At 46.6% G+C, this 20,554-nt stretch overlaps 1 protein-coding gene across 4 annotated transcripts in view; it reads left to right on the forward strand.

Moving 5' to 3' along the window:
* The window catches only part of CTIF (cap binding complex dependent translation initiation factor), a 156,270-nt gene that overhangs the window by 62,079 nt on the left and 73,637 nt on the right, over positions 1-20,554 (forward strand). For all 4 annotated transcript variants that reach the window (XM_075488871.1, XM_075488872.1, XM_075488873.1 and 1 more), the window contains one exon: positions 2,689-2,764. In XM_075488871.1, the coding sequence (XP_075344986.1) occupies positions 2,689-2,764 (76 nt within the window). The remainder of the gene's footprint in view (positions 1-2,688; positions 2,765-20,554) is intronic.

Genomic DNA, 20,554 nt, shown 5'->3' on the forward strand with positions numbered 1-20,554 from the left:
TTGCCATGTTGTATGTAGGGATGAGAGTCCTCTCGAATAAGTTTTTCTGTTGACAAGTTGGTTTTGACAGAGTACAGGCCAATGCCATAGGCTTCACTGGGCGTATTTCGTTTAGAAACACTGGGCTAGCAATCCCATCCCAGCCCAGGTTCAACATCTGCAGGAGGCTCCTGTACCATATAGTGACAGGCAGAGACTCACACAACTGTATAAGGCTATTTTCTGTGCTGTAAGTATTTACTGCAGGTATATAAACAGCAATTTTCAGAATATTTGGAACAATGCTAAATTTCTAAGTCACTAAGTGCCTTAGTCATGTTTACTCCTATTTCTACAGGTGGTTTTGAAAAATGGGATGAAGGGCCCTCTGTAAAATAAGATATAATGTGCTCCCTGGTTGATGGCACTTGCCAGATGATCCTACCAGTGCCACCTGCTACATATAGGGAGGGTCTGCTTTATGGTCTGCCTCCGGTTCCTGGTGTACTGTGAATGCCCAGGGTGCAAACAGGTAGAGAAGGCAGTATGGAGGTGAGATATTTAATCACTCCTAAATATTACAGCTGTAAAAATGGAATAAGGATGACTGTATATGCAGAAAAGTTAAACAGATGCCATCAGCACAAGCAGCGCATCTCCCAAAATACAGGTCATATAAATAACCTGCACTAGAATAGAGGAAGCACAGACAAAACTGGTTTTATTTTTTAACTTTTAAAGTTGTCTCTGTTGTGCATTCATCAGCTCTCCATGCCGAATCTGTGCTGAGTGCGATTCAGCTTGCTGAACCTCCAAGAATCTCAACCTGCAAGCTAGGCATTTTCCCTCTTTCTTGAGTGGAGTTTTTTAACATGCTAGCTGTGCAATGAAAAATTTAATAGAAAAAAAGGGAAAGATGCTGTTCAGAATGTGTTTTCTACACTTTAAGTACCAAAGAGACCATTTTGTTCCTGATCACTTGCCCAAGGTTGGCCGTGTAGTTGCATCCAGTTGATTGACCTCAAGTGTCTTTTGCTTGGCTGAAGCATTTTCCTCCAGAAAGACATCTGATTTTATTTGCAGATACTGAGTTTGGTGGTATGATGAATAATCAAAGTGGAGTGGTTAAGGAAAACCAGGGAACTGTACCTTGTTTCTGACCTGATTTTGTCTGCCTTTAATTTCCAGCGTTAGCTCTTGCTGTGCTTTTGCTCTTCCAGTTCAAACAACCTTTTGTAGCTGATATTTTCTCTTCATTCCAGGTATCTTCCAAGCCCACGTATCACTTTAGATTTTCCCGTACTCTAAGAAATTTCTCAACCACCTCTTTGAAACGTGACTGCCAGAGCTGCCTGCGGTCCTGTAGTTCAGGCTCAGCCGTGCTGCCTGTAGAGGAAAGCTGCCTTCATCCCCCTAATCCCTGCCTCCTCATCCCCTGCCTTTATGCCACAGTCTGGCATCAGGTGTTCACCCTGGGACAGTCCCCATCCTTTTCAGATAACCTTTTCCTACGATATGCTTGCCCATTCTGTACCTGCAACTGGTATTATTTGTCCCCAGATGTTTGACTTGATTTTTCTCATATATATAAAAAAATATATATTTTTTCATATATATATATATATTATACACGCACACACACACTATATTTTTGCCTTTGTAAATCAAAGTCACTATTTCATCTATGAGGGAAAGTCAATTGTTGAACACCTCTGATTTCCCATAAATCAATTAGGGTGTTAATTAAATTGTTTCCATTCAGCTTGCTGGTTTTCGAGCCTGGTGCTTTAGCACATTCCATTTTTCTGCATTTTTTTACCCCATTTGCTGTAATTCCACCAAGATCTGTTGTTCTCTGACTTCTAGGCACTGATTACCTGGACCTGCTGCTATCAAAGTTTCTGTCTAATATATGTTATTTAACAATATCTTGTCACTAATTGACCAAAAAACACATTATCATTCTTGCATAATAAAAATAGATCACCTCAGTTGTTTATAAATGCGGAAGGATGATATTTATTGACCATTTTTTCTTCTTCTGTATCATTACAAGCTCTCTGCATCCAGCTAGTAATTATCTTTGGATTTTTTTTTTTTCCTTTCTTGATACAAGAAAGTCCTTCAGCTGCCAGTTATGTGTTTGGTCTGTCAGTGCTTCTCACCCCATTTTTTTGCATTTCAAATAGTATGTTTGTATTTGTATCAATTACTGTTTGCTGTCTGAGATGTATGTTTGTGCTTGTTCGCTGACACCTTTTTCAGCAGGGGAACAGGAGCTCCCGTGGAGACCAACAAATGAGCAGTGCCCCAAAGGAAACATTTTTCATTACATTTTTGTGTCCCTATTTTTTTTTCCAGGTGGGCTGTGCTTTCTGTTTTGCTTGGTCTGGGAATTGAATCACCCAACGCTACTGCTCAGGACTGCCTTTGGTTTTCTCACTGCTGCTATTACCAAAAGCATTTGAACACTGTGGCGGATGGTGCAGGTGGAGAGGACTGGGAAAAGTATTTAATTTTGTATTAATGGCTTTACGCCTGTGTGGGAGTGTTTTTGGAGGCACAGCTTACTCACTTCAGAGAGCCTCTTTGTTTTCATGAGGGTCCTTTGCAGTAAGAACTAATCTTCCCCATGTGCCATAACAGAAAATTAACTTTGGTTCCAGTGAGGTTTCACTTGGTTTTGTTTTTGTTTTCTTCCTGCCACAGGCTTGGAAAAGGAAAATATGAGGATGGTGACGGCATCAACTTGAATGACATAGAGAAAGTCCTTCCAGTGTGGCAGGTAGGTGATGAGGACATCTCCTGCCCGTGGTACGGTGGAGACCAGCAGCTCCCTGCCTTACCTTTCCTTAGGAAACCCTCCCCAGAAGTGGGAAAGCCTGGGCTGGATGTGCTGAGCTATGGTTCTTTGGGGTTTGTGATGGAGAATTATTCCTGTGGTTTCAGCAAGCCTTGCTGTGAACCTTAGTGCTGGGCAGTTACTGCGGAGACTTCGTTAGGAGGTGAAACGTTGAGGACAGTATATGTATACATACATATATACATATATATATATGTACATGGACACAGTGCTCATATATTTTAGGAAAGGAGGTTCTGAAAAGCACCAAGCCTCCTGACAGCTCCAAAATAAATTGCTGCCAGGAAGCCAGCAGTGATGGTGTGCTGACCCAGATGTTTCCCCTATGGGGTGTGCATATGTTTATATGCAATGGTCATCTACTTGTATGTTTTCTCCAGCCTGTTTCTTCTCCAGATCTATCTTTACATCCCAGTTTTGGTAGTTCTGGTTAAATGACTCTTGATGCTCAGATGTTGGGGAATGGCAGGATGAGGCCCTCAGTTAAAAAACCCCATTGAATAGGTCAATTTGTCAGCATCATATAATTTTTCACTTTCCAGAGCCCTAGTCCTCAAAGGAGCTGAGTGTCCTGGGCTGGGCAAGTTTCTGAAGATGCTCAGCATGTTTTTGCTGAAGTCTCCTCTTTGCCTCCAGAGGGAAGGACGGAGACATCTCATGTGCTGTGGCAGCGTTACCCTTTCCAGTGCTCAGCAAAGAGCTCGCCGGGCTTCTTGCTCATGCATCATGTGAGGAAAAGCCTTGCTCATCCTGCAAACCATGTGAAGATCTTACTACTTCTTTTGGGTGAGCTAGCTGGCACTAAATACGCGAACCAGTGGAAAGAGTGGAGAAGTGCTGCTGACTTTGGCAGGGAGGAATGCTGCCTGCAGCTGCTTTCTGCTCAGTTTCTTCCATGCTCGGTATGTCTGGACTTTAGGTCCCAGGGAGAAAACATCAGGTTCAGCTGATACAGACCCCAGTAATTCTGCAAAATAAGGTTATTTTCCCTGGGGAATAATTGGAAATGAGGAATCAAACCACCTTTGGTGCGAGGAGCTGACGTTCTTCTCTAGGGTTTAACTTCTTTTATAATTGACAGCTATTAAATAAGCCAGGTCTTCCTGATCTGGTTGTCATCTCATCCTGTTGTAACACCAGGTTGAGTCCATTGACTCCAGTGAATTAATACCAATATATACCTTAATATCTAGCTTAATTCTTAGTGTGGGAGCGCTAAGCTGGAAGACCTAGTGGATTTGGTGTTTTGTTTGTGCCTCTGGGCAGACTCATGTAATACTATGTTATTTTGGAGGCTCACTTACCTAGGCATGTACAGTCATATGTGCCTATGGGAACTAGGAGCCGGGTAGTTCTGGGTGAGGATTTATCTTGTTCAGCGTTGACAAGTGAAATACTTGCAGACAGCTGGTTTAATATCATTGTTAACTGGATTTGAATGTGATCGTGCAATGCCGACAGTGATTTTGCTGGTCTTTATCCCTTGTTGTAAATGGCTCTGTGGAGCACGGGGAGGGGGGGGGGGGCATAAGGGAAAATATTTGTGTGAGCCTATGGAAGAAAAATCTTTCACCTTCCATGGGGCTTTCCCACACTGTGGTTATGTTTGTGTCATATCCTGAAGAAGAGGCTTTTCAAGTTGGAGATACATAAACTCTTGTTCTGTCTGTGTTTAAGATCTCATGGGTTGCTTACGACAGCCGTGCATGGACGGAGGGGCCGGTCCGAGCATCCTCCAGTGTGACTGGCCTGGTACGAGCATCCTCCAGCGTGACTCGGATGCAAATATTTTGCTGCTGAATGTGCTTCAGCAGCTATAGCAGGGTTAAGAGCACCAAGTTTGAGAGGTAGTGAGTCTTACTTGCAGGCTGCTTTGGAAATTTGGGTTCCTTTGATGGGAAAGTATGATGGACATAGGACATGAATCTAAAACTAATTTCCAGTATACATCCAGGTCTGTATGTGTATCTCTACAGATACAGTGACCCCCCTAATGGGTTAAGCAGAATATTCTGGCTATCTGGACATTAATATATATATACATGAGTTTTGCTGCTGGAATCTATCAATAATATTTTAACAAAATATTGCAAGGAAAGCCTGTGACTATTTGGCAATTAAAAAGTGAAAAAATAAACAAAAACCAAAACAACCTCCCCCAAAACCCTCTTTCTTCATAGCTGTCTGAGGGAAAAATGCTTGTCGCCAGTCTTTTGTTTTGAAATTAGAGAATGTGTGCATCCCGCTCCTTGGAGATGCTCTCAGCCGGCTCCGCGGCACGGTGTGCTCTGCCATCTCGTGGACACGCACAGGCAGGCAAATCCGGCTCTGCTTTAGCACTGGGCACAATTCCTTCGTGACAGAGTTGACAACTGGTATTTTGAAGCTTCCTCCTGCCCCATCTTTTCAAGGCTCATCTGGGGTGCTTGTTTTTACTGGTAAATAGGCTTTGTTTTGAAAGCTTCATGGCTAGGAGTGCATGAGGTCATTGCTTTGGCTCAGCTCATGAGCCATAACCTCTTCATCTCTCCTTACTCACAGGAGTCTGTAGTTGGATTTGGGCACTGATTCACCTAAGTGCTGCCAAAAAGTGACTTTGGAAGAAAATACTCTTTTGAAGATAAGTATTCCCCATTCATAAGATCTGCTTTTTATTGCATGCTGGGGAGGATTGGTTGTCTGCTGCGTTAGAGAGGCGCAGCTCAGATGCAGAGCCAGTCTTCATCATGCTCTCTGTTTTCACCTCAGCTGGTTTGTTGGAGGAGACCATGTAACCATCTTGGCGTCATGAAGACGTCACGGGGAGGGCTGAGTCAGTGCATTTTGCTTTTGCTCCCTTTGGCAAATGCTCAGAAAGGCTTTCAGGCTTGGACGTGTCACAGCCGAATGCCTCGGTCCTAGATACGGTCTTCAGACTGCGAGCCCTTGGCAAACACTACACTTACCAGAGAAAACAACCCAAGGGGTCATGTCCTACAAGATACCCTCCGTCTTCCCTGTGAAGCTCACGAAGGATGCAGGAGGCTGCATGTCACAGGGACATGCTGTGAATGCTGACATACACGAGCAGAGAGTGTTGGGACATGTCCCGAGTGGTTTCTGGACTGGCATCTTGCAGTTGTTGGCTTTCAGTTTGCTGGACTCATGCCTCCAGGCTGGGCCTGCCCTCCTCCGAATGGTGCGTTTTAGGAGGTAGAAATTATGCAGTGCTTTTGAAAGGGGTACTGGGCTTTACTGGTGCTATGGGATAAACTTGGAAGACAGCATTGATGTCGTTTGGTTTGGCATCTTAATTGCCTCGCAGCTCATTTCCTTCCATTTCCTTACTGATTTTTGACCCTTTTTGTCATGTGCTTGGAGTTACAATAAACTGCTTGTTCTTCTGGCTACAGTTGTCATCCAGCTTCCTTGTTGGATGAGAAACAAGGGAGCAGCTCCTTAGGAGAAAGGCAGACTCTGTAAGTTGTTCATGTTCCTCTTAGCACCACTGTATTCCTGACTTTGTCCAAACAGGCTTAGAAGCGCTGGGATTCCTGACCATGCTGGGATCCCACCTCAATTTAGGCACCTAACAGGCATCTCTGCACACTCTCCTTGGGACCCCTCCTCATTGACAAGTATTTTCAAGTCAGACCTTACAATTCAGTGCGGAGATCGTGTGAGTAAAGGTGGGACCTGTGTGTGGGCTGGTCACTTGGGGTTCCTGCCGTAGGAGAAGCATGGACATGTTGGGGCATGGTTCGTTGCATCTCAACATAGAGGTCTAGAGAAGGTTGGATGATTCCCATCTGAGGATACCCATATCCTTTCCCTGTCAGCTCTGCAAGGAGCCCAGAGGGACCAGCTCACACGTGGACTTGTTCAGACATGGTAGGTGCCTTAAGAGAGATGAAGCCAACCCAGGTGTCCAGGGGGAGAAGGGTGGATCGTGGGTGAGCATCCCCTCTGCTGTCACTCTCCATGCGAGGTGAGGAGGTCAGTGTTCCGCACTGGTATGAGGGCTTGCTCCTGGACCCTACAGATTGCTGACCCTTCCAGGGTGGTGGTGGCAGGGGGACAGGTCTCTTTGAAGCTCAGGGACAGCTCTTTGGTGGGGTGGTGTTATTTACTATCACCATAAAGAGTCCTCATCCTCTCCACGTCCCCTCTTGCCTGCTCTTTCTGCACTACAAGGTTGGGCAGTTCTCGTTTTAGCCAGCTCATTAGCCAGCCCAGATCCCTCCTCTTTCAGAGCCTTGGCCACAACAATGTGGCCCTCTCTCAGCAGACTGTTCTGCACTGGTGGAGCTGGGGTGGGCTCATCCCTCTGTCTGGCATTCACTCCCACTGGGAGTGACCTGGTCCATGTGGTATGCTCCATGTGCTCTATGTCCCTCCTGCCACTCACCAGGTGAAACCCTGATGTCCTTTATGTGTCCACTAAACACTTATGAACAAGTTGTGGTGGCTCCCTAGGAGCCCCAAACTAGGGGGATTCCTTCTCCCTGCCCCCAGATCCTGCTGGACTCCATCCAGTGCGTGTAGGCATGGCATTGCTTTCAGAGAAGGTTTCTAGTCTAACAAGCCAGCTTCCCATATCCCAAGGGTCTTTCCAATACTGTAACTGCTAAAACCACTGTGGAAAGTCCCTGTCAAAGAGCCAAGGTTTACTTGAGCATAGGTCACAACGTATTGGGAGTCAGATCTCCACTGCTGAGTAAAAAACTTTTGTTTTGCTGTGACTTCCAGTAAGATATGGTCTTTCTGTGGCCTGGTCTTTGTTGCATTTAACCCAACTGACAATGACCATCTCCTTGGGCTGAGAGGGCAAACTGCCATGGTCACCTGTAACCCCTTCAGCATCACTCCCATGTTAGAGTTAAGGCCACCATTGACCAAGGAAGGCAGATGAGACCGTTGCCATCTCCAAAGCACTGGAGAGGAGAGGTCTGGGCCAAGGCTGGCTTATCTTCCACGCAGGTCACCAGCTCGCAGGTTCTTGCAAGGTCCAAGCCTGGGCTCTGGCAGTAGAGCACAGTCGCTGTGAGCCCTGAACCAGGTTATAAAACCATGGGGTTTTATCGGACATGCAGAAAAGGGGAGATCTTCCAGTGGGTTTTTCAGATTATGATGGTCTTCCATATCATATGATAGACTTATTCACTGCACAAAGGAAACACCAGGGAAATGGCCAAGAGCTTTGATGTTTCCATTATTATTGTTATTATTGTTATTATTATTATTATTCAGAGCTGGTTTCTGATTGTAACAAATGAGATGGACTCTCCCTTCTCAGGACTGGTTTTATTTTTCTGGCTGTCACCCAGTTCAAGCAGACTTAGCAATGTTGGCTTGTAATTCGTGGGGGTGTCTTCTCAACCTGGTGGGCACAGAGATGCCTTTTTTATTGTGGTTCCTGGAGCTGGTACTGGTCAGCTGGGCAGGGTTGGGGCCAGGCTGCCCTGTTGTTTGGAGAGTGGTGGACCTCTAACGAGCTCCTGCCAGGATGGGAGGCGTTGGGGTGCTCTCGCACCCCGGTTGGGTCGGCTGGGTTCAGAGACATGGGTTTGGGATGTGCAAGGAGTGTCAGTGGAAAGGGCAAGGGTGGCTTATGTTGCAGCTCTGAAGGTTGGCTTGGTGTTTGGTGGCCAAGGGGACAGGGCTGGTGGCAGAGGGGAGCCCTGCAGCACTAGAGGGCACTGCGGCCTCGCTGCACCACCCCAAAACACAGCTCTGCGCAGAGGAAACAAGGCTTTTTCCAAAGGCTTTTTCCAAGCAGAAACCTTACTCCGTGGTGGCTGCGTCTCGCACCCTCCTGCGCCAGGTCATGCTGCTCTCCATCCTGCTGTGCCCACCTTGGGCTCGGGGTGCATGTCCAGCATGGGGGACCCTGGGGCTTGCGGAGGGGGAAGGTGTTTCTCTGCACCCGGGACTGAATTTGGTTAGCACTGTGCATCGTCGTGAGCCTCAAAGCAGATGGAGGCCCTGAGCAGAGCGGGGTTAAAACTAAAGGTGTCTGTGAACTCCCCGTCATTGCCTTGTCCAAGCACCACAACCCTGAGGGGAGCTGGTGCCTAGGGGTTAGACATACCCCACAGCCCAGATCTCCCTCACTTGCATCGCAACACCTCCCCAACTCCTCTTGGAAATCCCACTTTTGCAAATGTAATCCTCAGCTCTGCATATTTCCTATGGGATGCTCCGGCAGGCCTCAGCCCGAAGTGATGCTCCTCACACCAAGGAGCAGTGCCAGATGTGCTGAGGGGTCCTCCCTTTCTCCGGAAGATGCTGCTGCCCCATCAAACGTAGGATGTTCCTCTGAACACCCATGTTTCCCTTTGTCCATCTGTCCTTGTCCCACATCTACCCTGTTGTCCCCACTCCACTTTGAAGGACATGCCAACCTCAGCAGGAGGGAGATGAAGACCATGGCGGTGTCCACTGCTGGACCATCTCTGTTCCTTAGACCCCAGTTTGCCAGGCACTGGTTTATGCTACAAAAAAAAAAGACGAATAATGGGATTTTGGCTGCTTTGCAGCTTTTCCTTTGGGCCAGGCTGATGGAGGGGTAGACGCGAAGCAGCTGAGTGGCAGGACTAGGCTGGGCTTACCAATAGAAGTGGTGGGTTTTGGGTTCACGATCAGGGACCACAAGGAGATGAGAGAAGAGGATGGGAGAGCTGGATAGGTAAGTCTGTTCCTGGGAGGATGATGAAGAAAGATCCTCTATTTTGCTTTTAAGGAGTTCACAAGTAGTTTTAGACCTGAGAACTGCAGTTTTCTGGGGAATTAACTGATTTGGGTATGGGGACTTGTACTGGGGTATAAATAACAACTCAATAGGCATTTGAGGCTCAAAAATGTCACCATATTGAGCTCTGGCTTAAACACACCAGAGAACAACATGGGCTTTTCTTAGCCTTATAGTTGACTTCCCTTTCAAAAAGGTTTGCTTTTGTGCAGCTATATAATATCCAAAGCAAGCCTGAAAGGTTTTGTTTTGTTTTGTTTTTTCCCAGTCCTTTCTATAGACTGTAACACACACACACACCCCCAAATCCTGCCTGAATTTTAACTTCTGAAGAGTGTTATATCTTTTTCTCCCTTGTTTTCCCAGAGGATTCATTAGAAATCTGAGAGGGCTTTTGCTGCACTCCCTTGAATTTGCTGAATATTTTCCTGAAGTCGGTTGTGGAGTAATGATTAAGTTAAAAAAAAGTTATTAAAAGTAGCACAGAAAAAAAATCCAGATTTCTGAAGATCCTGAATAAAAACTCAATGTCTCTTTGGTCAAGCAGCTATTTCTGCTAGCTTGGCTATTTCCACATCCTAATCCCCTTCCCCGCTCTCCATGAAAGACCTGAATTTTTAATAAAATAAAGGGAAGGAAGGAATCTTCTCTCTAAAAAAAAGTAGACATACTGCAGAACCAGAGAAGAGAGATGTGCATACGTCCCCGTTGGCGGAGGGACCTACAGAGCCTAGAAACACATCGCGCTCTAAAAATCCTGCTAAGGGGGGATGTCCTTGTCCCTTGTCTGACAAAATAGGAGGTTAATGTTTCCTGTCACATTTAAAAATTCTTCTTAACCAGAAGATGCTCCCCCCTCTTCTGCTGCCTTTCCTCTGATGTTATGGAAATAGCAACTGATACAATAAATGAGACCAGAAGTTCTTAAAATGTGAATTTCCTGCCCGGAGGCAGCAGGTAAGTGAATCCCGTCCAGCTTGGGGAGATGTATATATAGCTATGGGTGTAAATATAGGCATTTAGTGGCAGGATAAGTGTTTATTGCAATCCAAGGTGGTTTGGTCAAAGATTGTCCCTTAAGTGGGAAATTTATTGCTGCACATGATGCCTGGATGTCTCTTCCGTGGGGAAAATAGAGACTGTTTATGAAGGGAATTAAATGATGTCTTTGCCTCCAGTAGCAGATTGAGTTCTGTAACCCAGAGGTCCTTTCTAGTCCCATGTTCATATTGTCCCTCATTTTATGATTTTAAAAATACCTTTGGGGTTTGTTTGGGTTTTTTTTTAAGATACTCCATGAACTTTTCTGCTGGCTCTAAAAATAGCAGGTGCTCGGCTGTACATGCGCTGGCATGGTCAGTGAAAGAAAACTCTGTGCCATCCCCAAAATGCCTGTGCTGGATGGTGGGGTTGAAGGATTTCATCGGGGCTAATAGAAATAGTGAGAGGAACGTGGTCTCCACGCCTTTGGCCACACAATGCTGCCCCAGTGTCCATGTCTCCCAGGGTTATTCTGCTCTGCCCTTCACCTGCTGGTACTGCCATGGAGAAACTCCTCATTGTTAGCTTGCTTTCTTTTTAATTCTCTTTTGTTTTTCTTAAATTCCTGTAATGTATGAGCAGAGAAACCACTGAAGAATGATAAAGCTTCATTTCTTCCTGCTTTTGTGACCCGCTTGATTATTTCGTTTCTCATTGTATATTCTTTTGAGGTGCCTTGTCCGAACGGAAAGAAAATATGTGTGCTTATAGGAGCCGTTTGTTTCCCCTTGGCTAGGCAAAATAAGACCCCTTGGCTGGGCAAAATAAGCAGGTATCACATAAGATACAGATTGCTTCTGCTCGCTGGTCCTGGAGAGGGAGCTGCCGACACTCACTCCATCACACGCCTGTGAGCAACGTTATTCAATAAAGCTGGTGGGCTGCATATGCCTTCATTTGGCCAGCCTTCCTCTTGGAGCTATGAATAAATACAACATAAAAATATGTGTTCCTCAAGTTTGGGTTGCTGCATGTTTACTAGATAAGAATGAAAAGGTTTGGGGTCAGTAGTTGCATGGACATGGTTTGAAGCAACAGTGGGAGAAATGAGATGCCCTGTCCTGTTGTTTGATGGTCACTCTGCAATGATAATCTGGACCAAAGCCAGTTTTTAAGAGTCAAATATGAAGAACAAATTTGTATTTGTTGTAATTTAAAAGAAAACACGAGTCCAGGATGATCTCCAGGTTTCCAGCCTGATGGTACCGGCAGGTCCTGCAGCTGCAGCTGGACCTCCTGGGCATGCAGTGGCCAGTCAGCTCCGACCATTGTGCCCGTGGTCAATGAAAGCTTGGTTTTCCAAAAGCAGAGGGCTAGGGTGGGCTTTTTTAAAGCTTTCTTCTTGTTTGGGTTGTTCCTGTCCACACCACTGGGTCCATGGAGCTTGTTCAGTCCTGCAGCTCAGCTCCATGGGACCTCCGGTGAGGACAGCACTGGGACATGTTGAGGATGGAGGAGCTTCAGGGTTGCCTGTGGTTGTACAACCAGCTCAACCTAAAGGCTATGGAGAACCAGAGAGGACCTGGGGGCTAGGCGGGTGACCATGGATTATGGTTGGGCTTATAGATGCAACCGGCATGCTAAAAAATCATCTCCTTGCATGTAAATTTTGATTTGGAAACCCAGCGATGGGTTTCGGTACCTGGATTGCTGGGGCAAAGTTTCCACTAATAGACTTGTGCTTTATTTTGCTTTCGGTGCAAATCAGCCCCGCATGCCTTGAGGCTTTGGGAGCTGGTGCAGTCCCCATGCTTGCTGTGGCATTGCTGCCTGGCGGTGGCAGCATCCCGGCAAAACAGGTCACCGCCCCAATGGGCAGAAAGGCGAGGGGTCAAACTCATACTAAAATGATATTTAAGCCAGAAAGAGCAAAGGGGGTAAAAAAATACCCTGACCATTAGTGTGTGAGCGGCCACCTTGTACAATCACAATATCGTTTTTCTTTTTTTTTTTTTATGGTTGGCTTAACAATTAAAAGGCTACGCTACGCTTTGGTTTTTCCAGTCTGCTGCATCATGTGACCCCCGTGACTCCGAGTTAAGCTTCATTATATAATGGTGGGGTGTTTTTTTGGAAAACCTCCATTTAATCCTTTTGGAGCCCAATTTGCTGGTTTTGTTTTCTTTCATATCGATGTCTCACTTCCCCCCCGCCTACCCCTTCCCTGGTGGGTGCACGCTGGAGGCATCAGTCTGGGAGCAGGGTCCTTTTTTTTTTTTTTTTTTTCCAAATCTGTGGAGAAAGAAAAAGAAAAAAGGTTTATTTTCATTTGCTTGGGTTACAGTGCCTTTCCCCACCGTCGGGGGGAAGGACTACGTGATGTGCAGCAGGTATTTTGTGAATGGAGCACAACCCTGTGACTCCATGTCGCTCGACTGAAGGGGGAGGCAGGGGAAGGAGAGAGAAAAAAAAAAAAAAGTGACTCCATCTGACTCGTTTTGGCTGGAAAACTTTTTCAGCGCTGTGGTTCTTAAGCCAGGAGGAAGCTTTCTTCTGGCCCAAGAACAATAAAGGGGTCAGCAGCCTGATCCTCCCTCCTACACCCTCTTCCTTCCATTGTGAGGGGTCTGTGCAAATATCCCAGGCTGCTTCTGCTGGGGCCTGAGGGACCTGAGCCACACATGTGACATTAAAGAGAGACTCTGTGAACTCAGTAATTCTGAGCTGCAAAAAGAAAAAAAGAAAGAAAAATCAAAATGAAGTCTCTGAGGTTCTCTATTTCTGGTGTAGCATTGCACTTGGAGAAGGTACCAATGGGTGTTTCTCATGGTGGGGGAAAATCTGTCCCCTTACCGTGCATAGGTGCTCCTCTACAATACCACGGCAGCATCTTCCCCAGCGTCTGCTCAACAAATGGCCAAATCCCCACAGAGGGCAGGCAAACCCTCGTGTCTCACCAGCCCTTGACCTCCTTCATTTCTCTGGTTGTCCAAGATGGGGAATTTCTGCTGCTCTCATGGTGCACGTGCAAAGCCTGTGTGCTGGTGGTGTATGGTCTCCAGCAAGGATGGGGTTGAAGGAGGCACAGCTGCTTGCCGTGTTGTGCTTGCTCCAGGGATTGACCGCCATCTGGCAGCATCCAGGTTTTCAAGCCAGCACCTTTAATGACATGCCTGCTACTCCTCGGATGCATATCACAGACCATGAAGGTCTGAGCCAGCAATCCCTTGAGTAAAAGGTCTTTGGAGAAGTGCTATGGGGCCTGACCCACAGCAGTGTGCCCACCAGTCCTGTCCATCATTAAGGCAGCCTGCATCTCTCTGTTGGGGGAGGTTGTACACGGATCAGAGGGCTGCTGTGGTTTCTGTGATATTTCTTGTGAATCCAGAGCAGTCACAAAACTTGCAGACCACGCTAGGTTCTGCCACCATGAATGGTGATACTTTTTCCAGGTGGCATTTGGTATCTGCCAGGCTAGATACCACCTACCTTCCCAAAGGAGAAGGTGGGACCTGTGGCCTTCTATGAGAAGGTGAGTTCAATGCAGTAAGCCATATCGTGCACTGAAGTCCTGATTCATTTGCCCAAGGGAGAGTGGATGATGCTCATCAAATCATAGGAACCCACCTCTTTTTTTTTTTTTCCCTTCTTTTTTTACACAATAACCAGCTAATAGCATGTGTGACCTCCTCTCGCTGTCTTCCAGCTTGTTGGACCTTGGCACCAAGCAGTTGCATGAATCATGATGGTGATTTTGCCATAAGGCAGTTCCTGTCGTTATTATCTCCTTGCTGTGTCGATAACACTTTGGTGGCAATGGTCAGGATTTCCTTGCACTACAGAGCTTTCCTGAAGGTCAGTTCTGCGAGCAGTGGAGGAAGTAGCCGTTACGAGATTGCTCCTGGCTGCTGAGAACTGGGTGGCCAACTTCAAATGTACGTGTAACCTGACATGATCTGAAGAGCATGGCGACAGCTCCTCTTTCCCTTCATTCACTTTGTCAGTGCAGGCAGGTGGGAACTCCTTCTGCAAGTGCTCCGAGGGCTGAAGCAAGACCAGATCTGGCTATGGAAAACTATCAGAGACCAGGACCCTGGCAAGGGAGTTGGGGGGTAATGGTCCCATGTCTTGCTTGAAATCCCGAGGGCATGGTGGGAACACTCATGACCAGGGAGAAATTCAGGGTCTCACACCCACCCCTCTTGCAGTGCCACAGTGTGGGGTCTACACACACTGCGAGGGTCCTTTAGATGAAAGGAAAACTATTTTTAGTTCAATTTATAAATGCTTAGGCAAACAGATTTGTTATTTAAATTCATTTTTTTGCAAATGTCCTTGTTTGAAGGTAAAAGCAAGCAAGCTGCGAGTTCTTCTTTCAGCCTTGGTATTATGCTGCTTCTCTCCTGGTATTGGAGGAGCTTTCTGATCTTTGCATACAGCATCTAGCTCCAGGATTTCAGTGGTGTTTCCAAGCAGCATAGCTACGCAGGTAATAAATGATAATTGCATGGGCTACGTTGACCTTGGTGGAGGGCAGGTGAAGTGTGACAGACTTCCAAGATACAGCTCCTTTGCTGCTCTTCCTTGTCTAGAAGAGGAAATAGTGCCCAGCTGCCCATGGCCAGTGAGGCCACGAAACTATATCACAAGTAGCTCCAAGGTTTGCAAGTGTACATGAGGCTGGAATATGCTGCGTTAGAGGTGGAGCTCCTTGACTACTTGACCATCCTGCTGTTCCTGTCTGAAGTGGAAGTAGATCGCCTTGTTTGGCTTCATACTTGCCACGTCTTTTCATGGTGCGATTTGCATACAAGACAGGACTTGAATTTATTCTGCCAGTCCTCAACTTCTGAGAGTCGCTGGTTCAGGAAGGGCAAGGCTGCAGTGCAGCAGCTGATGGTCTTGCCCTTCTTCTGGGAGGTCTAAGGTAGCTTTCCTGACATGAGGTTGGATCAAAACAGAAGGTGTTTTGGCAGCACAGAAGTCTTTCTGTATGTGCTGCAGTGAAAATTAATGATCTAGTGCTCACCTAGAGTGGTTTGCAGTTTGGATGGAGTAATCCAGGCATCTTTCACAGGTGCTTTTTCAAAGGTACTTGATTATTTAGTGCCCTTGCTATGCGTAGCACAGGCAACTCAGATGCTCATGCCCTGGTGGGAAGGACTGACTGTTCAGGAGCAGATGATAATGCAGCAGAGGATGGTTAGAAGTGAGTTGGATGGGGACAGATAAGGGATGGGAGTGGGACTTGGTGATGTTCCGTAAGTCCTCTGTCAAATCTGGGCAAGTTGATGCTCCTTGATGAGAGCAATCCTGTTTCTGGAGGAACCAACAGCAAATCTTCATCTTCTGTGTCCAGGTTTCCAATCTTCTGCTCATCTGTTTTGTCCATATCTTCTGAGTCTTGCCTGTGCTGCCTGGTTGGAGTGGTTGCCTGTCTGTGCAGGAGGGCTTTCGCTCTGCCAGACCTGCACACGTGCCCACAGCCACCGAGGTCCTAGCATGGGTAGATACAATTGAAATAAAGTAAAAAAGCTCATATGAAAGGGCATGGAAGGAACAAAAAAAAAAGTCATGCAGGTGTTTGGGGGAGACCTCCAGCCCTTCAGAAGCTGTGTGGCCTCTTGGAAGATTCCCCATTGGGTGCTGCACTTTCCTATGGGGAAAAGCATGGTGGTTTCATGGATTTTGTGTTGCCACATGTCTCTTCTTCCACCATATGTCCACCAATAGGCTTTTCAGATCTGAACACATGCGGAGAGCCACATCCAGGGGCCAGGTTCAAGGAGGCTTCTGCCTTGGGAGATGAGGACTGTGGTAGCTGGGGGTTTCTGCTGGAGCTTTAAGGAGTCTCTCTGGGTTGGGAGCCATGTACAGTAGGAACAGTCATCAGCCTCATCTTATGTGTGCCTCGTCTCACTGGTTAGGATCGTTTCCCCCATGGAAACCATCAAGAATTTCCATTATTTCCTTTCCTGAGGCTTTGTTTGGGTGGGGATTTCTGGAAGGTATTTCACAGGCAGGTATAATTAAAGAAAGACATGCTTTGCCTGAAGGCTAGACAAGGTTTCTTTAAAGCCAAGCCTTTAGCGTGGTGGCAAAACAGAAACCGTTTGTTGCCTGGTCCAATGGAGGGGAGGTCGGGGAAAGGGGGGAGCTAATCAGCTGGGAATCATCCCAGTTAAACACTGCACACCAGGGTTAAGGTCCTTATCCAGCAAATCCTTGAAATATGTGCTTAATTTTAAGTCCCCCTGACTTCAGTCTGTTTACTCTTGTGCTTAACTTTAAGCATGTGCCTAAGTGCTTGGCTGGCTGAGGGCCAAGGCAAATAGTAGACTTAGGAGCAGATTCGCATAAAGTAAATGCTTTACTGGACTGAAGTCCCGTGGGACAGTGGATGCTATAGCAGGTCTGGGATGATGGAAAGGGATGGTGCTGCATATCCCAGCTCCATCAAATTATTCAGCATCGGGTATCATGGACCTGGGGCTGTGCTCGCCTTATGGGGAACATCCTAACAGTGTAGTCTCTAAATGGGTACCTTAATTTCAGTGTCTGTATTTCGCTGTTCTGAAGGCATCAGCCTCACCCATAGCCTTGTGTAGACCAGAAACACAGTCTTGGGAAAAAAAAAAAAAAATTTTCCTCTCAATTGAGAGAGAGGAACATTTTAGTGGAGGAAAATAGCCTTGATTTTATCATCAGAAGAGGAAGGAGAGCAGATTATATGACCTGACTAATAAATCTTCATAGGAATTTGCGTGGCTGCATTAACACTTACAACAAAAAAGACCCCTGTATTAGCACAAGCTTTTATAATGGCTTTATCTTCTTCTTTCCTGTTCCAAGCTAATTCCTGAAAGCCTTCTTTTAATCCCCCTTTTGCTCATCCAGCCTGGACTTCTTAGAATGGCAAAGGGGTTTTTTTCTTTATTTTTAATCTATGAATGACATTGCTTAAAGCTAATAATTGTGGCCATGGCACACACAAAAATGAAAAGCCACCATCAGAAAACAAGGTCTGTGTTTTTTGAAAACACCACTACCGGGGGTTAAGGGAAATCTGCAGCTGGAACAAATACAGCACTCATCTAACTTCCTCAATAACTCTGCTGGGGGAGCAGGCAGTTGCCAGACAAAGGAAGCGTGGTTAGCCATCGAGTCTTTGAATGCAGCTCCGTTTCCCCCTCAAACCCATGGAATTTATATTAACCTCCAGCTTTTCTTAGCTGGTGGGATTTTTTTTTTTTTTCATGAGGTAGAGCCTCGCTTTTGTTGCTTTGGTTTGTAAGAGGAGCGGAGGAGATGGTTCTGCTCTTTGCACGGTGTTCTTGCTGGCGAAAGGCCATGGATGTTAAATGGATAATTTTTGGCATTGATAAGGAGAGAAAGGCTGAGGCTGCCAAGCACAGAGACGCAGGTGTCTGATGACTTGGTTTTGGGAAGGGCAGGCTTGAGCCATCCCAGCTCGCCGGGTTGTCTCCGATCCCAGCAGAGATGCAGGCAGGAGGAAGGACCCCATGTGCCTTTAGCATCTTGTACATGGGTGTAACTATATACAGTGGGCAAAGAGCAATATGCCAGTGAGGATGTCTAAAACCACTTTCAGTAAGGTACTTGGTTACCTAATTTAAGGCCATAGGTAGACCCACAGGAGAGCTACCCAGGTGAGTGTGGAGTGTAGCATGGGAGACCTCGTTTTGCATCCTGGGGCTGCTGTAGGGTCCCTATGTGACTTCAGAGCCACTGTGAAGGCATAGCATCTGTAGGATGCTTATGGTTGTGGTGCTGATGGTGGTGGGCAGGGATCCTGGACGGAGGAGGGAGCCAGCTGAACGGGCATGGGGGATGTGCTGGTTGCCAAAATTCCTGTCTCTCTTTGGTAGCGAGCAGTTTGATGGCCACTTCCAAGTTGCTTGTAATGCAGTGCATCTGCGGTTTTCCTGTCGTGTTCCTTTCTGCTCGTTGATCATACCGCTCTTGGTGACCACTATCTCAGACCCTTCCCAGCTTCTGAAGCTGAGCCCATCACGCAGGCACAATCCTGCCAGCAAGAAGGGCACCAAGGAAAGGAGAAAGGAGCTAAAAAAGCCCTAGCAAGGAGGGGCAACGTGACCCGAGACATCCCAGTAAGCAAGGTCTTTGGTGCTGGTCGCTTGGCACATGAAAATATCCAGGAGTTGGGTTGGTTTGTTAGGTTTTGTTGCTGGTTCTTCTTTGTCCCCACTTGGTTCTGATGAAACACCTGAAGGTATGTCCTCTTGGCCAATGTGAAATGAATTGAAGGGGCTTCACCCAGCTCCTGGCAGTCATCACAAAAGCAGCCATAATGCATGCTTTCACTGGCAGGAAAGCTGATGTTTGAATGATGCCTGTGTCTTTGGAGTTGTCGTGGTTGAGGTTCAGCCTTTGCAAGACACGGGAGAGCGGATACGGCCGTCTTGCTGCCTGTCCTGTAGCAACTTTTGGATAAAAAGCAGTTTTTCAGGATTTTTTTTTGGTGGAAATGCCAGGTCCATTTCCAAATGTTACATTTGGAAACTGCTGTAAAGCAACTACAAACTTGCTTTTCTTACTCATCCTCATTTTATTGTTCGAAGTAGTCCATGGCTCCCAGAGGTCTGCAAAGCACAAGTGAAAAACCACTGGTATAATTAATATATGATGTGATATGATTGATACTCTGTGGCAAGTGCATAATGTTTTCTGTGCTTATCCCTGCATTAAAACCCATTACAGCAGGAGGAATCTTAGTGCTCAATGCATAAAAGGAAAATCCTGGGAGGGAGCAGACACACACTCAAGAAGCAGTTTCTTCCACCCAGGTACCAACTGCCAATAACCTGGCAAGGAGAAAGTCAAGCCCTTGTGTTGCACAGCCCACAGTCCTGAAAAGGAATGGGACTTTTCATAGGGAAGAACGAGGCTTTTATAGGATTAAATTGGCGTTTGTACATTGGGGTATTTTCCAAGCTGGGGTGGCCGCGACATGGGATCCTTGCTTGCTCTCTCTGGGCTGAGCTAGACTAAGCAGAGACTTCAGAAAGGTGAAAAACTATTTCTTTGTGGTACAGTCCCGGGGAAAATGTGTTGGCTGTGTCTTCAGCCAACTGCAAACAGGAATATCTGTTGTGTGAAAATGTTTCCAGCACAATATGAGGGGCTTGGAGAAGGAAAGGACAGTGATATTCTGCACAGCTTGCTTCAGTCATGAAGGTCTACAAGAAAGGTCCACAGGTGGACCAAGAGGGGCTGCCACCACCATGACCTCATTCAAGTTGATGGCAAAATTCCCTTTGACTTTGGTGGCACAACATATGGATCACAGCAATATGGATCATGGCAATAAATGCTTGTTGACTTATTAACTACTGCCTGCGATCTTAGGGTGTTGCGAAACTTCATGCACTTGGAAGGCCTTCAACAGAAAGTGCCGAGGGCTGAGTGGTGAGAAGTTCTCCTAGCACCTCTGGATTTACCCACGTTGAAAAAAAAGAGAAGCCACCTCTTGTTTGTAAGGTTATGAAGTTATCACTCTGCAAATAAGGGGTTTCATTGCTGTTGGACTGTACCAACTCCTGGGAGCTTGCATGAGCTGGAATTCCGGTCCACCCAAGAGAAGATTTGTGAGGGCTTGGTTCTGGGGGATTGCACAAATGCACATGAAAAACATGCAATCTTTTATTAGCAATAAGAGCAAAATGAAAATATACTTGGATACAGCCCTTACCTTGTGCTGAGAGCGATGCTGAGGTTCGAGGTGAGCACACCCGGCCAGAGGAAGCTGTACCGACGCTGGGGATTGCACAGAGGTTCAACAGACCCTCCAGCTTAGAGGGTGACCTGGGCTCTGGTCCCAAACTCTCTGATGTCCTATGGAGTCCGTTTATAGGTCACCTTAAAAATTCATCAGGGAGGTCCCTATTCTGCCTGCAGGTCGCTTCCTTGTGCCACTGTCCACCCTCAACGCTTCCCCATCGTGCCACTGTGGTGGACGG

This window comes from Mycteria americana (assembly GCF_035582795.1).
Source record: "Mycteria americana isolate JAX WOST 10 ecotype Jacksonville Zoo and Gardens chromosome Z unlocalized genomic scaffold, USCA_MyAme_1.0 Scaffold_18, whole genome shotgun sequence".
In the NCBI taxonomy this organism is placed as follows: domain Eukaryota; kingdom Metazoa; phylum Chordata; class Aves; order Ciconiiformes; family Ciconiidae; genus Mycteria; species Mycteria americana.